General features: G+C 36.2%; 1 protein-coding gene across 1 annotated transcript in view; it reads right to left on the bottom strand.

The window, feature by feature from the left end:
- Nucleotides 1–25576, bottom strand: part of nrxn2a (neurexin 2a) — a gene marked incomplete at its 5' end in the record, with an annotated part of 322179 nt that overhangs the window by 53888 nt on the left and 242715 nt on the right. Inside the window, one exon of the mRNA XM_079404516.1 lies at nucleotides 1317–1498. Within this exon, the coding sequence (XP_079260642.1) occupies nucleotides 1317–1498 (182 nt within the window). The remainder of the gene's footprint in view (nucleotides 1–1316; nucleotides 1499–25576) is intronic.

Below are 25576 nucleotides of genomic sequence, written 5' to 3'. Positions count from 1 at the left end.
GATTAATGATTCCATCATTTCTTGGGTAATTTTCTCCTATCTGGCTGGGTGGGGGAGGAGGTGTATTCGGATCTTATCAAGGAGAATTGAATGTAAAGACGTAGCTACTATTCATCATTTGATCCATGAATATAGCTTCATATGTCTGGAGCCCCTGAAGCGTTCTCCAAAATGATTCAACTTAAGATTTTTATCCAAGTCAATTTGCATCAGTTTCCCTGTCAGCAGTTCCCCAGTCAGTAGCATTGCAAAAAAAAAAAAGCCTCCAGATATAATACATACTACAGTTTTGTCACAGCAGAATGAAGGTAGGTTCATGTCATGTTGGAATTACTGTAATTACGAGATTCTGGTTTGTAAAAAGTGTTCACACAAGCATACATACCGTACAGTTTAATGTAGCTAACACATAGTTGAATGTCCCACTAAAAATAACCTAGAACTTTATTAATAAGCCTCTTGCATAATGACTATTATTTGTAGTACTGTGGCTTTGTCCGTTGATAACTCAAATCACACGGTTTCATATTTGCGCTAATAGTGTTACCATAAAAATACATAATTCTGAGTCAGAAGATGTGAACAGCCCCGAGTAGAACGTCCAGAGTTGTCATCTAGTAATTATGGTTATTATAACATGGTGTGAACACAGCTTGTCTGCACTTTACATTAAAATTTTAGGATGTCAGTGGTAAGTTTCAGATCTGTATCACAGAACATATATTATGCAAACAAAAACGTTTATTCTGTATGCAATTAATCGCGATTAATCGTTTGACAGCACTAATATATATATATTAGTGCTGTCAAACGATTAATCGCGATTAATCGTATACAAACTAAAAGTTGTTTGCATAATTTATGTGTGTGTTCTGTGTATATTTATTATATATAAATACACATACATACTGTATATATTTTGAAAATATTTACATGTCTATATTTATATTCATATCATTTTCATTATAAATAAATATATTTCATATATAAACAACATATTTTTCTGAAATATATACTTTTATTTTGGATTGGATTAATCGCGATTAATTGTTTGACAGCACTAATATATGCATGTGTATATATATATATATAATAAAAATAAATTAATTTTAATGATTAAAAATAGTATTATTATTATTATTGTTTTTGTTATAAACCTTTTAGATTTATAGTGATACAGCCAAACTGATCCGAAAACTGGAATAAAAAGACATGTGCCATCTGTGTGTTAATATAGAGCCTGTAGAGGATTGTAGGACAATAAATAAGGAAATGAAGATGTCTATTAGTGCTTCAAACTGAGCTGTGATACTCACAATGTGCAACTGCAGGTAGTCTCCGAGGCCCTGGCTGCTCTCCACCTGCACCAGGATGGCATCACTCTGCTGGGTGCTGAAGCCCACGGCCAAACGGTCCGCCCTGGTGCTCGGCCGATCATTGGGGGCCCAGGTGTACGTGATGAGCGCTCCTCCTCTCCCAAAAATATATGTGGTCCCAGCTGCCAAATGAAGGAAAACACGTAACATGAGCTAAGGATTCAAAGATGTTTCATGAGACAAAAGAAAATAAGAATGAAAGCGAGATGTGGAGCAGCACAGCAGGAGGGATGCAGCAATGTGAATGTGTGAGGCAAGATGGATGCTAAAGAACCATCTCACATCGCATATTTGCCCTGTGCTCTGCCTCATATGAGATAAAAGCGTCTCTGTCTTTATTAAGTTGCCATCTGTTCTGATGTGCCTTGAATGCTCAATTGCAATGTGTTTCCTTAGTGACAAACATCATATTCAGGACTGCCATTTCAGAAACAAGCATCCAGCATTGGTTTGGAGCTGAAATGCCTTATTGGCCTTGAAAAGCAAGGCCCTTTTCAGTGTGAACTTCACCAACTTCTTGCCCTCTTGTTGCTCTTGTTCTTCGCCGCACACTTGGGCGCTAATATTTCACTGCGATTGGACATGGCATCGAATCACAGCGGCTGTATAGAAATGAGGATCTGAAATGGAGCCAGTGCCGTGCTGCGTCAGCTTGGTAAGAAACCACCGCAGGGTGGGACGGATGCCCGACATGCTTTAAACTGCCAAGCTATCCGTGCTGAAACAGCCCTAGAGAATGAACCTGGGCAACTGTGTTGACCGATTTGCCAGGGTAAAATGAGAGGTTGTAATGTGAGCTGCCTCACTGTTGAAGCACAGTAATGGGCAAAGGTGAACAAAGTTCAGCTATACTTAATGAACAATGTAGAAAAACACATCAAGAAGGTCTCAGAAACAGAAACAATTTAATAGAATGTTTCCCCAGGTTCTTTTGCAATTACAGCTGATCCTAATTAAATTCTTTTAAAGGCAGGGTAGGTCATTTGTATCCAAAACATTTTTTGTTATGCTGTTTGAAAGTAAATTCACATTGTGATAGCAATTACTAAGTTAAGTGGACTAAATATTAGGGATGTAACAGTATTATCAATACCGTCTCGATATCATCGTGATCAGATGACGATATGAAACAATAGGTCTTAAAAAGTTAATAAAAATTGTAGTTTTAAAAATATATTTAAACTTCTTATTATGCTTTGGCACAGTATCTATATATTTTTTGCAGACCACCACAATGCAGCATCCAGTCCCCGTGAGCCATTACAAACCACCAACAACTCACAAAATATGTTACCATTAAAGATTGGGGTGAATAGGAATGGGCAAAACAAACAAAAATTAAAGTCTGTTAAAGATAAAAAGTATTCGGGATACTTGTGTACCATTTTTATGCACTTTTTAATGCAACTGTTAATATTTGTTTATACAATTGTATTTTTAACATGTTAGTTAATAAAAATACAATTTGTGTTAACAGATACAACTTTTGATTTTAATAATGCATTTCAATTAACATTAAGATTAATAAATGCTCTAGATGTATTGCTCACTGTTTAATCATTTTAACTGCATTACTAATATTGACCAATGAAACATTATTGTAAATTGTTACCAAAACTTTAATCACATTTTCAAAACTACTACCAAGAAAATATTTTTTTTTTTACCAAGAAATTGGAAAAGAAAACTGCTTGTGCTACATCTTTCTTGCTTGTGCTACATATTTTGTTATCTAATGAAAAAACATCCACATAGTCTGTTCTGGAGTTGCAAAGCACCTCTAACATTATTTAAAAGCTCTTCAAACATCTGCCAGGTGCTTTCCGTTTGTCACACTCGACACTCGGCATCTGCTGTAAGTTCAGATATTTGTTCATCATTGGTACTTTGAGACGAGGGTTTTCTTGAACGCCCTCCCAAATGATTAATGGTTTGCTAAATGACTGACCTCCCACTTTTGCCTAAAATCTCACCTAAATACCTGGATGCCAAAGTGGAGCCACCTGTCATTCCTGGTGCGTGTGATCGTCTAAATTAGCAAACAGAGGAGGTGTGGGGAATGTAATTAAGTGTTCTGGCGAGTGGTCCCCTAGGCGGGATGTGGGTTACAGAGTGCTGAACACCTGCTTGTGAAATCTGCTAACTAACTCGTTGAGTTTGGGCTGCCTTGCATCACAACAACTGTTTAAGCTGCTGAAATATGAGGAACGCTTATAATGAAATGCTAAAACACATGGGATCAATCAGGCCTATTCATTTAATGGGAGCTAAAGTGTCTGTTGTCAGCAGGGTCCAGAATTACCATTTGCCAAGCGCCGAATGAAAGTAAAATTCTGTATTGGCTATTAAGTAAATTAAAACTGGTTGCTAGTAAATTAATTCAGAACTGCAACATAATATAAAGTTTAAATCAAATTATAATAATGATAGTCTGACCCTCACTGATGTAAGCAGCATGTAATTCAAATGAAAAGACAAACAAACCGCCTACCTACTTACTTTTACGTCAACGGAAAATGTAGAGTTCATCTACAATGCCTGATTTCTTTTTCCATGACACATGTGGAATATTTCTCACATTAATCCAGCTAGACAAAAATATCAGGAACAAAGCAACAATGTGTCTTGACATTTGTGACAGGCGCAGTTTCATTGAGAGACAGATACTGACTCATCTCATATTATTCTATGAAAAACAGCTCAATAAGTCCAGCGTCAAAGAGATTTAAATATATATCTTTTTAATTAGAAATGAAGCAAAATATAGTTTTGTCGCGGTTAAGAAATATTTATGGTTGGGAATGCTCTCCATTGGTAGTTGGGTTGTATAGTGAACCTACTTTGCTACATAAACCATATAGCGTCTAGACAACCCACGTGACTGCATTGGCCCAAGGACGTTTTTTATGGGACATTTAGACGTTTCACAGCAGAGGTGAAACTTAACCACTGCTATCATGATGCAATTAGAAAGTGTATAAAGTCACCAAAACAGAATTGATTTCCTCACTCAGAAGGAATAAGAATTTATTGGCTTAGTTATTTTCTAAATGTTGGAATCTGATTCCACTTTATATCATTTTAGGGTTGTGCTAAACAAATGAATATCACTTCACGTAGGCCTCTGATAATGTTGTCTGCCTTAGATTGGTTATTATGACCTATACTCATTTATCTGCCCTCGACAGACAAATTATGACATAAAACCATTCATAGCCTTTTCTATAGATGAAAGAAAGGATCCTTGTTTTTAAAAATAAACATTTGCCTAAGAAAAGAGGATGTTGATATGGTACATTTAAGCCGTTACTGGGCACTCAACATATTTCTATTACTCCACAATGGCTCTTTGTCAGGCTTTAGTGTAGTGGAACAAGCAAGGGCCAGTGCATTAAGTTCCTGATAGGTTAAGCATTTGTTTAATTCAATAAACACACTGAATGAACTGTCCACACACACCGTCTTTGGGGGAAAAAAGTCTTGGAGGCAAAAATTCAATTTTCCTGCTTCAGTTACTCCCTGTAATTCAACTAAAAAGACTTGTGTGTATTGAGCAAGATAAACCATTTCCTGAGCCGTGTGCCATTTAAAACTACCAATCACAAAACAACTTTTATAATCCTGACTGTGTGAAACAGGAAATTTGGGCAGGATATATTAAAGTGCTTGTCCCTTTGCTAGGCTGTTGCTGTCACAGAAACAAATCATGGTTTGCTTGCTATCGTTTTAAAAGTGGTATTAGGGAGAATTTGATTGAACAAAAATGTAAGGCTATATTTTTATATATAAATTCAAAAACATAATATAAAATAAGTAAAAAATACAAAGTTCAGCACACATACAAATGCTTCTGAATAAATTTAGAATCATTTAGCTTAGAATAGAATAAAAATTCTCTCTCAAATCTTAGGACTTTTTTTGCCTAGAGCTTCTGACTAAATGTTATTTACTTTGGTCTATTTAAAAATGCAATAAACAAAAAGCTAAATATGCAAATATGTACAGAAATACATAAAAAATTAAGATAGTGTGCCTGACCTACTTAAAGAAAAAACAGAGTGATGACTAAACTGAAGAAAAAGACTAAACATTACTAATATGTATAAAATGACTTAGTTTTATTAATTTAAACACATGCACCCCCCCACACATTTTTCCCTCTTTAGTCCATTGTATCTACATTTAATAGACTAAACTTTCAAATGGCGTTTAATCTATCCCTGATGAGATTTTAAACTGCGTGATCCATCTTTTCTTTTGTTTCTAAGATTAATAAACATTCCACAGAGTTTTCTTATGGTAATATCACAACTCGAAACCCTGTGGGATAAAAAGTAAACACACATAACAAAAATAAATGAAAAAAAAAACATTTTTGACTACATCACATCCCCAATGAACAGTTGAGCAAAGTGATTTATTCTCGCTCTTTTCATGCAGCGCCGAAACGGGTTTTACATGTTTCTTCAAACAACAATCTCTAATAAAGCGTTGGGATTGGATTTCACTGAGAGCCCCTGTGAGATGCTGTGATTAGATAAGCTCTGTGTATGGAGGCTAAAGGGAAGTGAGTTAGGAGCAGTGCAGTTATTTGCTGTGTCTTCCCAGATGCCCACAGAGGAACGGATATTGGAATCATGTCCACTGGATCATGTGTGTACAGGCTCAGTCCTTCTGGACCTGAGATTCCTCGCAGTTCTGGGAATCAAAGTCAGCATTCTATACCAAGAAGGAGGAATGAGGCCAAAAAATGAGGAAAACTATACAGCGCTCCAGAGATATTTGTGCAAGATTTCACATTCTTGAAGAAATTATTCCAAGTTATTAAGTGATGCTGCAGTAAAGTGTTAATGAGCATTACAGCAGCAAGGGTATAGCACAGAATAATAATGAAAGAACTAGCTCATTTGCCATTGTCTTTAAGCTAGTAGAGGTAGACTACTATGTACTTCAAAATCAACCACAGGTTTGTGTTTCCATATAGTTATCTGTATAATATATTTAATTCTTCAAGGTCTGCTTCTTTGATTAAACATTGATGTTAAACATTCTTTTTAAGATAGATTGATAAGACAGACAGAGACAATCTTCCTACTCATTCAAACTCTGACAAATAAAGTTACTTTTGTATTCACCCCCCCAACCCCAATTTTTGAATGTTTGCTTTAATGCTTGATGTTGCTGTTAAATTTCCAAATATCCTTGGCTTCATGACAGTTTAATTTGAATTGTTGTTATTTACTTTATATTAACATTTCACTTCAAAAATGAATGTTTTTGTCAGCATATTAGTTTTTTGTGTGCTATCAAAGGCTTCTAAATATAGAATGGAAGGTAATTAAGGAGGAAAAAAGAAAATAATAAAAGATAAATGAATCTTTCCTCTCTGGATGTGGACTGTATGCCAAAAACAAACCAGCTGCCGCTTTTGGGACAGCTAGAACATTCTTGTTAGATCCATCCCAAGTATTTTTTCTATGGATTCAGTTCAACAGCTTTGCACTGTTTTCCTTTCGTTGGGTGTTTAACCGCAATATAATTGCCACAATGATCCATCCAGCTCAGCAGTTAGAAAACTCCTAAATATTTTTGTATCATACATTTTCTTCAGGATTTTTTGAGGACTAGAAAGTTCAAAAGAAAAGCATTTATTTCAAATAATATGAACATAAATGACTTGGGTAACACTTCAGTATAGAGACCAATTCTCACTATTAACTAGTTCCTTTTTAGCATGCCTATTAATAATATAATGACTTGTTAATAGCGAGAATTGGACCTTAAAATAAAGTGTGACCATGTCTTAACTGCCACTTTTGATCAATTTAATGCATCCTTGCTCAAAAAAAGTATTTTTTTTAACTTAATGGTAGGTTTAAAAATATTAAGCAGCACAATTGTGATAACATTATTATTATAATAAGAAATGTTTCTTGATTACCAAATCAGCATATTAGATGATTTCTGAAGGATGATGTGACACTGAAAACTTGAGTAATGATGCTGAAAATTCAGCATTTGCCAGCTCAAAGTAAATTACATCTTAAAATATATACAAAAGCATTAAAATCTGAATTATTCCAAACATTTGGCTGCAGGTTTTGGCCAAAGACTTTGAAGTATTGAATACGGACCTTGTATATTCTTGTCATTTACTTGAACCAACTTATTTAAATATTTAAATATACATCAGAAACTAACCTTAGTGACACATTTAATTTTAACTTCAATATTTTAATCATGCATAGCATAATTAGCCCAGACACTATGAAACACGTACTCATCTTTAGCGTTTGGAGAGTGATTAACCTTTTGGATAAGTTTGCCTGCCAGTCAGGGCACTGCGCTCATCAAGGTAAATGTGAACACGCATCATTTGCGGTTCATTAAGTCCACGCGTTCAGCCAAACCCAGACGCTTCTGACAACTCAAATAACTTGCAGCACTCCTACAGAAACCAAGTTTAGGTCTCTCTTGTTTCAGTGGTGCAGAAAAAGAGAACCATATAACATTAGTTTACATCAGATTTAACTTCCTGTTGGCTTGAACAAATATTGTGGTAACAATACTACAATACGCTATAAAAAAAATGAGCAGACATGTTATTTCCAGTAGTTACAATGCAAAATCTGCAAAGGAACCGACGCAGTCTACTTGGCATTCTTTGCAGACACTCACATGTTTTGCAACACAATATTTGCTTCTCTCCCACAAAACCATTCCATGGGTGCCAGGGTGTATTAACCTCCTACATTACGCAGGATAAACCATACCGGATTTACACTTATTTTCCCACAGTGTGGAAGTAGACTTTGAGACTTGATAAGCAAGCTCTGCGGGCTAAGAACATCCTGCACATTTCAAACAGGAGCAGCAAATATAACACTCTGCAGCAAAATTAAAATCAGACTAGGGATGCGAGAACAACCAAATAGGATTTAAATACTAAATAAGTCCTGTTAGCATTATTGTGGGGTCTGTTAAGAGCGACAATGCTATTTACAGTATAAAAAAGCAATCTGAAAAGCCGGGCATGCAAGATTTAATTGAAACCACAGGACCTGGAATACATTTTTTATGGGTTGTTTTCCAAAGCTGCAAATGAGATTCATTTTATGGTGTGGACCAATAATAACACTCTGGGCTCTCAGCCATAACCATAAATAAGCTACACGACATTTGAAAGAATAAATATGAAAAAAAAATTACCTTTTTTTTCCGTAGGCATTTTCTGATGTCTAATCACAAAGGAAGCAAACAAATTAGCAGAATTTACTTTCACCTGAACATTAGTGTTTTATCGAAGAACTTCTATAGATTACAATATTATCTTGGTTAATCAAATCTAAATGGGTTTTTAAGTTGACAGTGTGGATGGAAATCAAATGAAGACTTGTACCCTGCAGTCAGGCTAACTGCATAGCGCTGAAATATTAGCAATTTCCTGTAATTGCGGAAACCTGGCAGTGAATTACTCTCAGTGTGAGACACTTCGGCGAGGGACTGGACTTCCCTCTGAGAGGCATTTATGAAGTTGCAGGCGTCCAATTTGATATTTCAAACTGTCGGATAATTCTGAGTTAAAGATGGTTTACAATTTATACTAATGTGAAATCTCAGGTGGCTTTCCATCAGAAAAAGGTGCAGTATGTAATTTTTTTTGGATGCTACAATGCTTCAGTTTTGGGTTTTAATCAAATAAATCTACGTTGATTCCCTCAAGCAATGCTAACACTGCATTTCTGTGGCATTATTCTGACCAGCAACAGTAACTCAACCAATGGCGTGAGTTGGGGGCGTGGCTATCTGTTTTTTTTCTATTTGGGCTAAATCCGTTTCAAAGTCATTATTTCATTTGATTATGCTAGTGGTACCACAATTACATCCTTTACACTTAGGCTGGCAAACATCAGTAAGAAAATACAAGCCCTATCTTGTTTACGGAGGTGTATTCTTCATGAGGTGATATCAAATGCATAGTATTCATTCACTATTTTTGTAACGGAGGCAGTGCGACACCTTTAAAGGAAAACTCCACTTTTTTTGGAAATAGGCTCATTTTACAACTCCCCTAGAGATAAACAGTTGAGTTTTACCGTTTTTGAATCCATTCAGCCGATCTCCGGGTCTGGCGGTAGCACTTTTAGCTTAGCTTAGCATAGATCATTGAATCGGATTAGAACATTAGCATTTGGCCATCAAAAATGACTAAAGAGTTTCAATAATTTTCGATATTACGCAGCGCCTGAAAGTAGTCCCCGGCTGTATCATAACTAGTTACCTAGCTGGGGACTACTTTCAGGCCCTGTGTAATATCATTGCGCCTGCTGGACCCACGGTACGGCAGCAAATTTCTTGATTATTACGCCGTAACGAGAGTATAGTTCCTAGCCTTATCAGCCTAGAAAATCGCAACTTTTCATTTTCCGTCGATTTTAGTGCACGATGTAACTACAGAAGAGCCAAGTTTTAATTAGGAAAATTATCGAAACTCTTTAGTCATTTTTGATGACCAAATGCTAATGGTCTAATCCGATTCAATGATCTATGCTATGCTAAGCTAAAAGTGCTACCGCCAGACCCGGAGATCTGCTGAATGGATTCAAAAATGGTAAAACTCAAATGTTTATCTCTAGGGGAGTTGTAAAATGAGCCTATTTCCAAAAAAGTGGAGTGTTCCTTTAAGCTTTACCTCAGACAATAAGGTCTTTGAAAAAAAAAAAAACTTGTCTGGCTCATTGATGCTTTGCAAAAAGAAATGCGTCAAGCCCCGCAGCTGTCAACTCTGTCACTTTAGCTGCAAGTTCAGATGAGGATATTTAGTGACAAAAATAAAAATGTTTTGCTACTGAATCAAGGAAATGCTTGCTAAAAAGTGAAACAAGGGTCAGATTAAGCTTTATAACTCGCAAATCTACCAGGAATGAGTAAATGCTACTGTAAACAGTTGAGTCTCTTGAGTTTTCTGATGTACTGCTTTGCTGCAGAACTGTAAGCCATATAACTTATTAAATCTCAAGATCCAGGGTGTCCTATTTTTGTTGGCAGCTTCAATAAACAAATCTGTGCATTCCCACTAGGGCTCTGTACGTGCACCAGAACCCCCCGGCCTCAATTCCCAACACAGTCACAAACCCGTCAGAATTCCATGTGCAATGAAAGGACAGACAATACATGCAGTATTTTATTAAAAAGACCAGGAAGGGGAGCTGAATAACTGATGTGAAGATTATAAACACCTTTCTTTAAAAAAAAACACGTGTAAAAAAAGGTGAAAATGAACTCTAACACCTTAGATTACATGTATAACAGATTTAAATCACACAGAAGATGCCAACCTGCCAAAGACGTTTGACTGATAATCACTAGGTATTTGCAAATATATACATATTTTCATAATATTTTTAGTCACACGGTTGTCTGAATTCCTATTTGACTAGTTGGTCTGTATAAATCTGTTTAATAGGCCACTTTACCATTGTATTCTCTATTCAGATTCATTTCTTTATGGGACAGTTCACACTAAAATAAAAGGAATCATTTATTTACCCTCATGTTGTTCCGAATATGACTGTGTGGGACATAAATTACCTATATTTCTTTATTGAACAAAACTATCATAAATAGTGTTTTCACATCTGTAGCAATGTTAATGTTGCAGTGTTGCTACACAGGGAATGAATTTAGAGATGTACATTCACATTATGGGAAACATTTTATGATAAGCCCTTTTATTCAAGTTTATTCAAGTGTGCTATTAGTATAGTTCTTTTAAACTTAAAATAGGAAAGTATAGTTTTAGTTTATTTTTTATGTACCTCTCAGAAACATACTTAAAATGACATTTAAGTATACTTGACATACTTAGAAAAAATATCAATATATTTGAGCTATACTTGTGCTCCAAGAATCTATGTTTTCATTGTTATACGGTAGGAGGCGCTAGTACACATCATCTGTACAGAATTTCCAAAAAAAAAAAAAAAACAAAAACAAAAAAAAAGTGAAAAAGAAACTGGAAACAACAGATGCTTCCACATGTAATCTAACAGGATCATCTGACATAAAACAGCATCAAAACTGTGTAAATTCATGGAATAAAATGTCGACCAATGAAGAGGTAATAATGACTGTCAAGCTTTGGGGTGTTGATCGGCTCCATCTACATTTTGAATCCAAGTCATAACCTTTTTTCAGCTTTTTGTTCAAAATGTTGCTTATTTATTTATTTTTATTTTTATGTAACTTACCCACATTCAAGTGTTTAAAAAGAATGCATGAAGCTAGAATAAAATGTCTTTGTTTACAAGCAGATACTGTGTTCTTTCTTTGGATGTTTTGTATGTTCAGATTTTCAACAAAATATATACAAATTAATACCTAATAGGGACATAGTAATATACTTAGAGTATGCTTATAGAGTATACTCTCAGTATAAAACTACTAAACTGGTAGTTTACTGAGACTACTTCAAAGTGTACTAAAAATGCTACTACAAGTATTTAATTAGTAAACTATCTGTATACCTATGTTCACTTTTAGTATAGTTACAGTCCAAGCTAAAAACATTTATGTAAACTAGTTGTGTACTCAGTTTACTACTGTTATACTTAAAGTATACTTTTATATACTAGAAAGTGGGCCAATTTAGTCCCAAGGAGTATTGAAATAGTACACTTACAAGTATACTACTAGTATACTTACTACTTAAAGTATACTTAATAAAATAAACTTGAAGTATACTACTTCTTGGTAAGGGAGGTCCCATTAGTTCAAGGTATTTAATGCATTACCTAACATTAACAATGAGCAATACATTTGTAACAGTATTTATTAATCTAATAACAGTATTTATTAATCAGGTGCATTAAATAATATAGACAGATGCAACCTTTGATTTTAATAATGCTGAATTAACATTAAGCAAGACTAATAAATGTTTTAGAAGTATTTTTCATTGTTAGTTAATGTAACTAATGTTAACAAATGGAACCTTAGTTTCAGCACGTTAAAAACTCTCTATGAGAAACTGTTTCTCTAAATGCATCCCCTTCAATGCACGACTGCACAAAATATTACAGCTAAAGTCAACATTAGAAAATAAAAATCTGCATAAACTAGTCAAGCGCACTAATCCAGTAGTTGAGGACGACTAGTGCTACTACTACTGCAATTGCTGTTTTGTGATCTTCGTGAATATTTTGTTAGCGGCAATCTGCATGTAGATTTTCTTCATAAACCTAATAGGGTCTGAAAAGAAGAGGTGTGGAGGAAGAGCATATGTCCTATGAAAGCATAACATTAACACTCGATTCCCTTAAAAATCTCATTTAACCATCAGTTAGCGATGCTTTCCAGCTTAAATGGGTTGTGAATCCAAAGTGATTTCTGCAATAAAACCCACTAACAATATACACCATCACACAGCTGATGCACTTCCAAAGATTAATGAACACTGCCGTTTTCAGGAAACCGAGAAACACATACAAATGTAACATCAGAAATCTCTGTAATGTGGCTCTATGCATGAAGAGTATAATAGCATACGTGAAATGTCTCTATTGAAATAAATGACATTCTGCACATATTCCCATTAATAATATTCTGTATGACCTATTAGCTTACCTTTATCTCTTTGAAAAGATTTATACGTGGGAATATACTCTTGAATATGAACTAATTTATAAAAAAGAAAGCCTCTGTATTCTCATTATCACGATACAAAGCACTTCTAATGATATTTGGTAATATCTGAAAAGAAGAGAAAGAACTGACAACCTTTCATGGAGGTAAAAGCTTATTTGGATTAATGAAAGTTTCTTTAAAGAAGCGCTATATTACAGATGAGACAGTTGCAGGCATAGAAACCCAATTCAGAGAACATTTAAAGAGCTCCACAGATGTCAGCTCAATAATGCTCCGGTCTCTCCAAAAGACTCACTGGCAGACAACCCTGAAATGTCCTGTAATCAGCCCTGACACCCATTTAAAGGCCAGAGGAAGAGAGAGTTGGTGAATAGAGGAAAGATATAAGGTCTTAGTAAATCATAAGAGCTTAGTAAATCATAATGTAATGTAAAATAATTGGACGGAATCAGAAGTACAACATAGAATTGATATGGCATTTAATCTGTCTTGTTGCTATTTGATTAAACAGGTCTTTGTCATGTAAGTGAATAAAGCAGTGCTGGCATACACTGTTGTTAAATCCTGTTAGAGCTGCGGGAACTCGTATTTATTTGCCATTGAGTATTTGGTTTCATGCTGTACATAATTATTTATGGTATCAAAGCAGAGACTCTGCCTCAAGCTGAAGCTAAGATATTAAAACTTACATATTCCATACACTTAGAGAGCATGGATAACGATGACTTGTGAATGTGAATATCCAATTATTGTTGCAGGCCCAAAAATAAATAAACAAAACCATTTATTTTTACATCCACTTTCTGGATAATTAAATTTATGTATGTATGTTACTTGTTATAATTTCATCTTTTATTTTAATTAAAATTTTACGAGTAGTTGTTGGATTTTATTATTATATATAAAATATTTTATATCTTACTTTAATTAAATACACACTCTATTAGAAAGAAATAAATATTTTTAATTGTCTTTTTGTAAAGCTTGAGATCTTGTATACTGAAATTACTATTATAGTTCCTTTATATAAATGTGTAAATATAATTACCAGAGTGCATGACCAAAGCAGGATTTGAAAATGCAAAGAATGCTTTAAAGTGAGTATAACAAATGGTGCATAAAAAGTGCATATCATAACCACATCCACATTCATGAATATGTAAAGAAAACATGTAATTCTCTTACCTTTAATTTGAGAGAGTAGCAGAAATCACAGCAGGACACCACATGAAAGAAAATACGAGAGAGAGAGAGAGAGAGAGAGAGAAATTAACTCAGAGTAATAAAACCTCAATGTTAAGCTGTATACAAAGTAAATAAATTATACATTTATACATCCAATCCTTTTTTTTAAAGCTCAAAACTCTTTTCACAGGCAACTAAATTATCACTGTTAAAAATGGTCAAATTAAACAGCAGGTAACAGTAAACACCAATGTTTACCCTTTTTCAAATCTGTCACCTTACAAAGGTTACTAAATTAAACATGAAATCAAATGAAGGTGGATGCATGAGCCTTTATTAATAAGAAAAAATGTAAACACCTTAGAGCACAGTAAGTCTCATGAGAAGTATTTTATTGCACTCTTTTTTCCAAGACACGAATGAGATCAAATGGAAAGATTTAATTAATACACAGAATTATTAAACATGTTATTATAACTTCTGTGTTCACCCAACCCTTGAAGCAACAAGGAAAAAGGAAAAAAGTGTGTGCAGAAGTGTCTGTGATATGGAAAAGTACAAATTAGAGGTCTTTTTCCACAAGTCTGTCTAAATATTAATTTCAACAAAGGCTTCTTGGGCTGTTGAAGGTGTTATTTGTTTCAGCTGATGTTGCGTTTTTGTGCCGTGCTGTGCTTCCTAAATGGGTCATCCAAAACAGAAGAGGGGAGGAGCATGGTGTCTTCTTCTCCTCCGCCCACTCCGTTCTCTCTCTCTTTTCTCTCTCTTCTGATATACAGAGCTAATTAGGCATCCCAGCTCAACTTCTCCCCAGAGTCTTCTGTGTACAGCCGTGCTCGTCTCTATCCAGCTCAGTCATGAATAATTACTCTTTTTCTGGGATCTCCAGCCCTGCTTGACGGCAGGGGCGGAGACGCAGCCAATGAGCTTACAGAGTTTCTTAAAAAATCTCCTCCCTCTCTCTGAAGTGAAGCTGTGAGTTTTCATCATGTCATTTTAACACACACACACACACACACAATGTCCATCTAACAGGTCTTTTGTTCACTTCCTGCGTCAACCTAAAAACGTACGTCTCGCTTTGAACGCCACTCTTAGAGAGCTGCTTAGACTGTGACGCTGTCTCTGCTGTCAAAACAAGCCTGGGATGCTGAACGTCTTAAATAAAGTAGTGAGGCTTCAGCCAGAACAGGTTGTTCATAGTGGTTTGCAGGTCGGCCCCCGCTGTTGTTCAGAAAACAGAGTTGTCAGCACAACATTGCCTTTTTTCGTTCTCATGGGACACATTGCTTTCCAGTGCTGTTCACCATCAACATATTTACCTGATTTCCACAGCAAAAGCCATCTGAGGCGCAGTCTAATTTGATTTTGACATCCATATGTGTCTGATTCACATTCAGCCTTTGTTCTCTTAATATTTCAATAGCATTAAATTTTTGCGGTGGTCAGTGTTTGGGGAGTAACTAGTTACATGTAACAGAATTACTCAATTTAATCTAATCTGTTGTAGTTACTGAGTAAAAGGGTAACACTTTATTTTAAGGTGTCCTTGTTACACGTTACATGTACTTACTGTTATAATAACAATACATTACACATAATTACATGCAAGTAACTCTAAACCAAACCCTAATCATTTAGTAAGTACATGTAGTTAATTAATATTACTCAGTACGTAATTGTATAATTGCACTGTAACAGGGACACCTTAAAATAAAGACTGTGTAATTAAATAACAGTTACTTCTGTAATTGTTTGCAAAGATATCTATCAATTTTTACATCAGGACTGTCCCACAGTTCTGGCCTCATCAACATTTTCCCCTAAAAAGTATTTTTCAAATAAAAACCATAAAAAACATTAAATTGTAAACATTTTACAACAAGGTTCCATTTGTTAATATTAGATACAATAGCTAAACTGACAATGACAAAATACTTGTAAAGCTTTTATAAATCTTAGTTATTTTACTAAGATGTACTAGTACATTATTAAAATCAAAAGTTGCATTTTTATTAACAAACATACACAGTGTAACAAATGTATTGCTGATGGTTTAAATGAATTAATTAATGAATTAAATGTTAACTAATGGGAGCTTAATGTAAAGTGTTACCAAATATTCTTATTGTGCATTATTTATAATCAGTCATTTTATAAAATCATGCAAAAACTTTGAAATTATGTGTTTGTTATACATAAATGCTATGAAATTAGCCTTTGCAAGACAAAGAAGTCAGTCATTGTAATGCAAAAATGCTCAAAATGTCATTTCCATCACCACAGAATGCTAAAAAACACAATACACCATTTGAGATGTGGTGGAAATGACACTGGTTTTGATGACTTTCAGAATAAACGACAAAATGTGTGTGTGAAGTGTGAAATGTGTGTTTTGAGAGAGTCGTGCGTCACATTAACTGTAAATGCAACTTCTCCATCAATACATTATCCATCCTCATTAACATTTACATGAGACTGAACTAAATCTGAATCACTGCACACTTTTTTTTATGATATAATGGTTTCTGTTCATATTTTCTCTTTTAGGGCAAAAACAGAAAATGCCATTTTATGGCATTTCCTTCCTGAGTGTTTTCAGTGGCTGAATTTCTAGCACATCCCTCATATTGCAAACATTACATGTTTTTAAGCCCCCTCTTATTGCACACAGATGTGTTTTAATAGCCGCACAGTGTGGGTGTCACAGGATGTGCCCTTCTCGGCCGCCCTAATGCTTTCTGACTCAACCAGTTGGCTCCAGATCATTTGACCTCACCCCAGGCCCTTCCGCTGGCTTTGAAATTAGTTTCAAAATTAGTATGCTATTTTTTCCACCTGTGCTATTTTCTCCTCCTGTTATGTTTTTGTCAGGTCTTATTGTGTCCTCTGGGAACAATTACTTCAGCTGTAAAAGGCTCGTCCCCTGGGGCTGTTTTTTTCGAGCCTCAGAGGACATGCTAAACTGCTGGAATGTCCACCGATGTCCGACGCATGTGCAGCCAAGGGTTTATTGTGGCTTAAAAGAACAGAACGGCGCTACTGAGTTATGCAGCCATGCTAAGCGCGAGCCATCGGTTCTTGGCAGGTGTCTCTTTGAGGCTGCGATTCGATGGAAAAAGAGGGCTAGAAAAACTCTGCTGCAAAGGGAGAAATACTACAGTAAGTGCTTGCCACAAAGTGCTCTTCTGTGCCGCCCGTCCTCCCCTGGATGGGAGAACCAATTTAGAGCCCGAGCCATTTTTCACCATGCCCAGATGAAACAATCTTGCTTTTTTACCCATGACTGGAGTGTGCTTCAAAATGGCTAAAGATGAAAATGGCAGGTTTCACATGGGCACTCTGCCCTACTTCCTATCAGCGGCCCCTGTGAAATACGCTTCTAGACACAGATAGCCTTATTCCTGCTCCATTCCTCCAGGTTTCCACACGGCCAAGAGCAGCAGCCTACCGTTAGCATGACAAAATGCATTAGTATACCATGAAGAACGCATTACTCCAAACAGCTTAGGCTTTGTTCATTCTGCCATAGTAATGACTTAAGACATATGAGAGTAGTTAGTCATTATGGAAGAGACTCCGCTCATGCCCATCAACATCTTGCCGCTTTGCTAAACCCATAAGCCGTGTCCGAAACCGCTCACTTGCTCCCTCATTCTCCATTCAAAATACAGAGAATGCCGTGTGTGCATGACAATGAGTGAATTCAGACAGCCGTAGACAGTACTGCACTTTGTGTATGGCATTAAAGTCACTTTGTCTAAAATCGGTCTAAAATCCAATTAAAAACATCATATTTTAGTAATTTATTCTTTTGAAAAGCTGAATTTTCAGCAGCCATTACTCCAGTCTTCAAGGATCCTTAAATTATTCTAACATTGTAATATATATATATATATATATTACATTGGATTTTTTTTTAGGCTGTTTTTTCATTTACTAAATAAATATAATTATCCAGCTGCCATATCACCTTGCAGCCCAAGACTGGTTGCCCAATGAAGCTAAGCAGGGTTGAGCCTGGTCAGTACCTGGATGGGTGACCTCCTGGGAAAACTAGGTTGCTGTTGGAAGAGGTGTTAGTGAGGCCAGAAGGGGTTGCTCACACTGTAGTCTGTGTGGGTCCTAACACCCCAGTGTAGTGAGGGGGACACTATACTGTAAAAAGCACCGCCCTTCAGATGAGACGTTAAACCGAGGTCCTGACTCTCTGTGGTCATTAAAAATCCCAGGATGTCCTTCAAAAAAGAGTAGGGGTATAACCCCGGCATCCTGGCCAAATTTCCCCATTGGCCTCTGACCATCATGGCCTCCTAATCATCCCCTTACACTGATTGGCTTCATCACTCTGTCTCCTCTCCACCAATAAGCTGGTGTGTGATGGGCGTTCTGGCGCAATATGGCTGCCGTCGCATCATCCAGGTGGATTCTGCACATTGATGGTGGTTGAGGAGATTCCCCCCTTCTATGTAAAGCGCTTTGAGTACCCAGAAAAGCGATATTTAATAATAATAATAATAATAATAATTATTATTATTAAATAAACTGAATAAAACCTAATGTCAAGGACACAAACAAAAACATTTGGAATTGTGGATTTGTTTTTATTGTTAGATAAAGTGCATAAATAATTGGATTGCTTGTTATACTACAGCAAAATGCTCAAAAGATACTATGTAGGAGAAAAATGGTAAGAAAAGGGTAAACCTACAAAGATGTATTGACAACACTATAAAAAATTAAAAGGCAGTGTGATGCAAGAGATTTCTGCTAAAATACTTAGCTTTTTTTTTTGTTTTAAATAAAGAAAGCAAGAATTAAGTGAAAAGCACTAAAGGCAACGATGTATCAAATTGCAACAATTCTCCGCATTTTAGCCTTTAACTTGATTTGTTTGCTTGCTATATGCAAAATGTCCTGCAGTTAACATCTTGTGACAACTAGAGATAAATATCTTTTTAGTTAGCAAAAATATTAATTTGTTTAACTTGATCTGGCAGTTTCAAAAGCTTATTTACTTCTAAAGAAGAAGACATCTAACAATGTAAAGATGTTTTTTTAAATACACAAACCACAATAAAAGCAAAAAATGTATTAATAAATAAATACAAAATAAGCAAACAATAATAAAAAAAAATAATGTAAGCAAAAGATTATAGCTAATTTAAGGAAATTCACTTAGTCTAACGTGTTTCAATGTAGATTCAAAGTGATTCACATTTCCTTTGAACTGTAACTAAAAAACAAACAAAAAAACACCGATCCCTGCCATGGTTTCATGCATCTTTCCTTTTTCCTTTCATGTATTAAAATAAATTGCACTGCATTTTCCTCTTTCTGCCTTTCTTCTTCCTGTACCATAGTGTGCCAGGATTTCCGTAGTCTTTGTATTAACAGGCTGTCCTGTCTTGAAATTAATTGGTGACATAAATGTCACAGAATGCCACCAGCATAAAAATCAGCCCAGTGTTTTTGAATCCCGGCACAGCATGGCACACATATGCTACGGTACTGGGGCAAATTTGATGTGAGGCACGTTTCCTCCTTTAAAGGACACACAATACCACATCATGTGTGACAGGAAGCCGAGGACACAAAAACTAAATTTACTCAAAGATGAAATACATACAGCTGCAGGAAAAAGTATGCGGACGTGTTACCTATAATTGCCTAGATTTCAGCATAAAATGTGATCTCACATACAACGGCACAAGTCTTTATTGAACATACTGTGTCTATATTCACTGTGCAGGGTGAGAAAATTTTGAATTTTGAATTTAATAACAGTTTGACCCAGCTTTGGCAGCAGTAACCTCCAACAGATGTGTCCTGTAATTGTGGATCAGACCCGGACAACGGTCAGGAGGGATTTTACACCTTTCGGTTCTGCAATATTCTTGTGATGTCTGGTGCGAATCGCCCTCTTGAGGTCATGCCAAAGCATCTCAATAGGGATGAGGTCAGCACTTTGACGTGGCCGCTCCAGAAGCGCATTTTTCTTTTGTTGAAGCCGATTTACTCCTGTGCTTTGGGTCACTGTCCTGTTGCATCACTCAGTCTCAGTTGAGCTTCAGATGGCAGGCAGACGACCTTACATTCTCCTACAAAATGTCTCGATTATCTCTCCAACATACTTTGCAGCTAGCATGAGGTTGTGATGTTGGTGCTGTATGCTTTCGTTCTCCACATATTGTTTTCCTTTAGTGTCATCTGTCCACAGAACATTTTGCCAGTGGCACTGAGGAACATCCAGGTGTTCTATTGCAAGCTAGTCACGGCATCTTGCACAAACAGATGCTTTCCTATCTATTTGATATATAGTCATTATGTGTTTCTTTGCATTGTGCCCGCATTAGTCCCATGCTGCATTGCCATCTCAACCAAGTGCAACAGTTGGTTTCGGAATTAAATTATTTGAAATAATTGTGTAAAAATAGCATAATTTTTGGTGAAAAACTACATTACCCATGATGCTATACAAAAATTCCACCAATCAGAGAGTTGCAGCAAGCAAGACACACCAAAATAGCTCTTTAGCTCCGCCCACTCCCATAGTTAAAGATTTGTGTATATGTATGTGTGTGTGCATATGTATGTATGTATATATATATATATGTATGTATGTATGTGTATATATATATATATATATATATATATACATATATACATACATACATACATACAGTATGTTTTGCAAATTTGGCAAAAAACTTTAAATAAATAGTTTCTAAAAAAACGCAAAGGAAAAAATACTTCCAGAACCAATGCAGCTGAAAAAGTGGGCGGGCACTAATGCACTCTATTGACAGCGGTGCAGGACGTGATCAATCACAACAGCATACGCTAACTCAATTAACATACATGTCAGAGATTCATAAAGATTGAAAACACACAAGCTTGTTTTTTGAGAGCTTGTGGAGACTTCAAGTGGAATATGGGTTGGTTCAGGGAACATGAGTCACGTCTAAATCCCACGGATGAGAACGCAGTTGAAGAGATGGGATCAAAGCGCTTTGAGAGGATCCTAAAGGAAAATACAATCTTCACAGGTCTGCTCTCATAACATCTTCCAGATTGCATGCGGACATGGATAGTTGGATACGGTCAAATGAGATGCCACAAGTTTGACATTTTGAGATTGAGGGATGATTCACAAAACAGACGTGGCACTTATAAACAAAACCAGTGTCTTGTTCTCAAACCACATGCAGTCTCAAAAAGTGCTAAATAGCCTGCAGAAAGCTGAATTAAATTTCATTTATGATGTTTGTTTACATTTTCTATTGATCATGGCATCAAATTATGGAGAAAATCATTATAACTGAGCACATACCCTGACAAGCAGTGTAATCGAGCACATTTTTGACATTTTAAAGGTGTCTGGATTGCAGTGGTGGGTGCATTTGCATCCTTACTTGATTTGTGTAATTCCTTTAGTGATTTGAGCACTGAAACAATGCAGCCAGCGCGTGCAAATAACATGGTTTAATGTGAATTATACACACACAACATGATCCTGCATCAAGATGATTCAAATCCAGCAACAAATGCCCTCTGATCTGAGGGTAAGGGTTAGGGCTGCGACTGGCTGATTGGGATGTTTTTCCAGGAACACGTCCTACTTAAATCACATTGTGTGGGCTTGTGCACAGGGAGAATTCACAAATATATTCCCGGCGTTTCGCAAAACCGCAGGCCATTGTTTCCACCATTAATGTTTAGCAACTCTTTGAAGAGCAAAGTGAACGTACTGTCTCCTGCAAGGGTTTGATAAGTTCCTGCTTCTCACCACTGCAGGTGGGAACGTGCTGGGCCGTGAATCACAATAGGTTTGAGCTCACCGCAGTGAGTGAAGACAGAGGATCTCGATTAACAAGTGTCCTCTCTGTCAGCAGTCTTCAGTTCTGCTGGGATGAAGGGAAGTGGATCTGCGCGCTGACTAGCACCTCAAGGGCTCTGGGACTTCAGCTGTCTGCATGAGGTTAGATGTGATGAGGACACACTCCTCACGTTAAAAAGTTCATGACTACACATCTATTTTAAGAGCCCGAGGGGAGCGGGAATGCTCAAATGCGACGTATTTACAGAGTCATGTGAAAAATTTGCGGAAAAGCGTGTCCAGGATGGATGAAGGCTGTATGAAGTTTGTGAGGAGGACAAGGGTATATTGGACAAAAGTGCGTATTGTGCGCTTTACTAATAATAGCGGCTCATGGAAAAAGGACTGGTTCAACAAAATAAAGAAAGTATATGCTATTGTGTTGGCAATTTTTTGAGAAAACCAATTTGAAATATAGTTCAAGAATGCAGGTCATGGAAAAAAGACTGTTCTATTTGTCTGTCTGTCTGTCTATCTATCTATCTATACCACATCTCACAAGCACACATATATGACTGCATAAATTTAAATATGAATTTAAATTTATTCCATAAAATTACTGTTAATAGAATCATTAGTGTTCGACAGATAATGGAATCTTTCAGTAGAAATCTGACCAGAAGAAGAATCATTCAATTCCTTACCTTTCGCCAGTTTCACAATACGATCAAACCTCCATATCACAAAATAATGCCAAACGTGTCAGGAATGATTTCAGATTCTAGCGATTGAAATGACAGGCTGGTTAATTTGCTTCGGTTTGCTATGGATAATGACTTCTCTGATTTACATTGCTGCAGAATTCCTTCTTCCTGTCACTAGTGTACATGGAAATAAGATGGAGTTGCTATTTCTAATTAGCATCTCTCATTTAAAATGAATTAAATCAAGCATTGGTGCATAGGCTGGCTTTGCATTCCTATCACTCCGCTCTCTCCTGCTTGGGCTCTGGTGTAACAGCAGCTATCATAATCTTATCCATATTTATAAAATTGCGGACTGGTCTCAGATTATAATTAAAGGCTAACATCCCCAATACCACAGCGTCAGTAGCCTCACGTATAAAGTTAGGATATAAGCCGGGATATAATATCCACAGCTGCAGTGCAGGAGCACACAACAGCTGGCTCTGCAATTACCCAACAGTAATTGCCTCTGGGTAATCTGCACAGTTGAGCTTCTTTATGCTGGGCTGTGATTGGTGCAGACATGCAGCAGGTTAACATTTCATGATGCTTTCAAATTTGATGGAATTTCACAACACGCAAACATGCATTTCAAATCGCGACTAACGTTTGTTTTTTAAAAGATATCTATTGAATAAAGTGTTTGTACAAGGAGCAAGGGACAATTTGGATGAAAAAAAAGACAGTACCATTTGAGACTAGAAAATGCAACGTGTGTGTGTTCGAAGCAATGTAAATACAGAAAAAAGAACAGTATGTTAAATAAAATAATTAATAAATTACTATAAATTATATACAATTCATAAATAATTAAAACAATGAATAATTGACTATGCATTGATTTTTTTCAAGTGTTCAATAGTTAACTAATATGTAATTATTAATAATTCATATTATTAAATGATAATAATAATAATAATATACTGAAAAATAAAATAAAACAAATAGTGGTTGGTAACATCTTGATTAATAATAAATTAGTATAGTTAAAATAATAAAAAAGATCATTTAGAACATTTATAATATATATAAACAATTAGTTAAAACAAATTAATAAAACAAAAACAAAACACCAAAACAAAAAAAAACAACAAAAAAAACTAAACAAACAGTATTTCAAGAAACATCAAATGGAAAAGCCACACTAATTTACAATATACTAAAAAATCTAAACAAAGAAAGGGAATTTTGCCTCCACAGTTCAGAAGTCCACCACACATCACTGCTATTTGAAGATATCTATTGAACACTAGAGAAACGTAACTTGTGATTTGTTGAATGCCATCTCTCAGACACTTTCAGGCTATCCTCCGCACTCAAATGACGTTTGACAAAGTAAGCTGCCTGCTGTGAAGAACATCACATTGTGTGAATATGAATGAGCATGTGAGCCTGCCGCTCATCGCCTTATGACAGCTCCCTTCTTAGTTCAAACTGTTGCTACCTGTCATCACTCACTATTACGTTCTGAATCAAAGACTTGTCCTTTTGAATTCTATATTTGATCCATCTTATCAGAATGCCTCTCACAAAGAACCAGTCGTTTTAAGACATAAAACCTTACATCTTTATCAGAGAATCAACAGTAGAAAATAAAAAACCTGAACATGTTAGCTATAGCCGAGAAACCTTACTTTCAGGGGCAGTTTACTTCCAGCTCATCGATGAAGGCTTGTTAATTGGATTATAAATCACAGTAGGCAATGAAAGAGATGAATTATGCCGCAGCTGATATGCCGATGCAACGATACGTGTTTTCAGAGCAGGGGGGCTTGAATTATTGTTTGAGCAGTAAGCCCCCAATTCCAGATAATGGATTACGGAATTACGCAAAAAAGATGGTCTCTAAGAGGGAAATGAATGAGAACAGCCTCTGCGAGGGCTGTTCTATTGTCAGTGGATATTCAAGGCTTAGCTCAGGATGGGTTCTTCGATGAAATACTGGAATATAGTACACTTTTCAAGGGTCACAAAATTTTAGCTATTTTCCTTGAGGTCCACTAAAAATGTCAGGAAAGCTTTTGACGTTACTACCTACCGCAGTATAAAGGGGCGCCGGGAAAATATGTCATTCACTTCTTCGTCTTCGGGAGTTGTCACAAAAGCCAAGCACTAAGTACCAACTCCACCTGGCTAAGGGAGTTGCCCCTGGGACGGTACGACGGCTGTCAGTGACATTATCCCCTTCGGCCAAAGGCCTGAGCTGCATACCCCAGAACTTACCTGTTAGGGACCAGGGCCCGGTTGCATGAAAACCCTTAAGATAAGAAAACCCTTAATTATAAGGTTAAGGGTACCCTTAGTGAAACATGGGTTGCAAGAAAAAAACCTAAGGGCTTATGTAACCCGTTACACGTGATAAATTTGTGTCAACTTTACGAATGGACCAGTGGGCTCAAAAGATTAGGTTCGTCCAGGGAGAGAGAGATGATACAGCAGCAATGAATACTCAAAACAAAAGGATGAGGTAAGAACAAGTTTGAATTTACTGAATGTTCTTTCCTTTTACTTTGTTGTTAGAATGAAATTATTGATCAATTAGTTGAACATGGACCATATAACCTCACACAGGCGTAAGGAAAACAATAGAAAATGAAACAACAAAACAAAACAAAATTTGAAAGTCCAAAAGTTTGAGGTTTCTCAATGAACAGATCAGTTCGTAAACTTAGTCCAAAAGTTCGTGAGGCACTTAATTCAGTCGTCCTATTCTGCCCTGGATGGAACAGAATAAATTGATGTGTGGTTCTAATCCTACCGTTCAAAGACGAGAAAGTTCAGTTTCAACAGGGAATTCAAAGGAT

The sequence above is a fragment of the Barbus barbus genome (genome assembly GCF_936440315.1).
Source record: "Barbus barbus genome assembly, chromosome: 43".
NCBI classification, from domain to species: domain Eukaryota; kingdom Metazoa; phylum Chordata; class Actinopteri; order Cypriniformes; family Cyprinidae; genus Barbus; species Barbus barbus.
The sequence above is the reverse complement of the archived record's forward strand: the minus strand, read 5'-3'. Positions and strand labels throughout refer to the sequence as shown.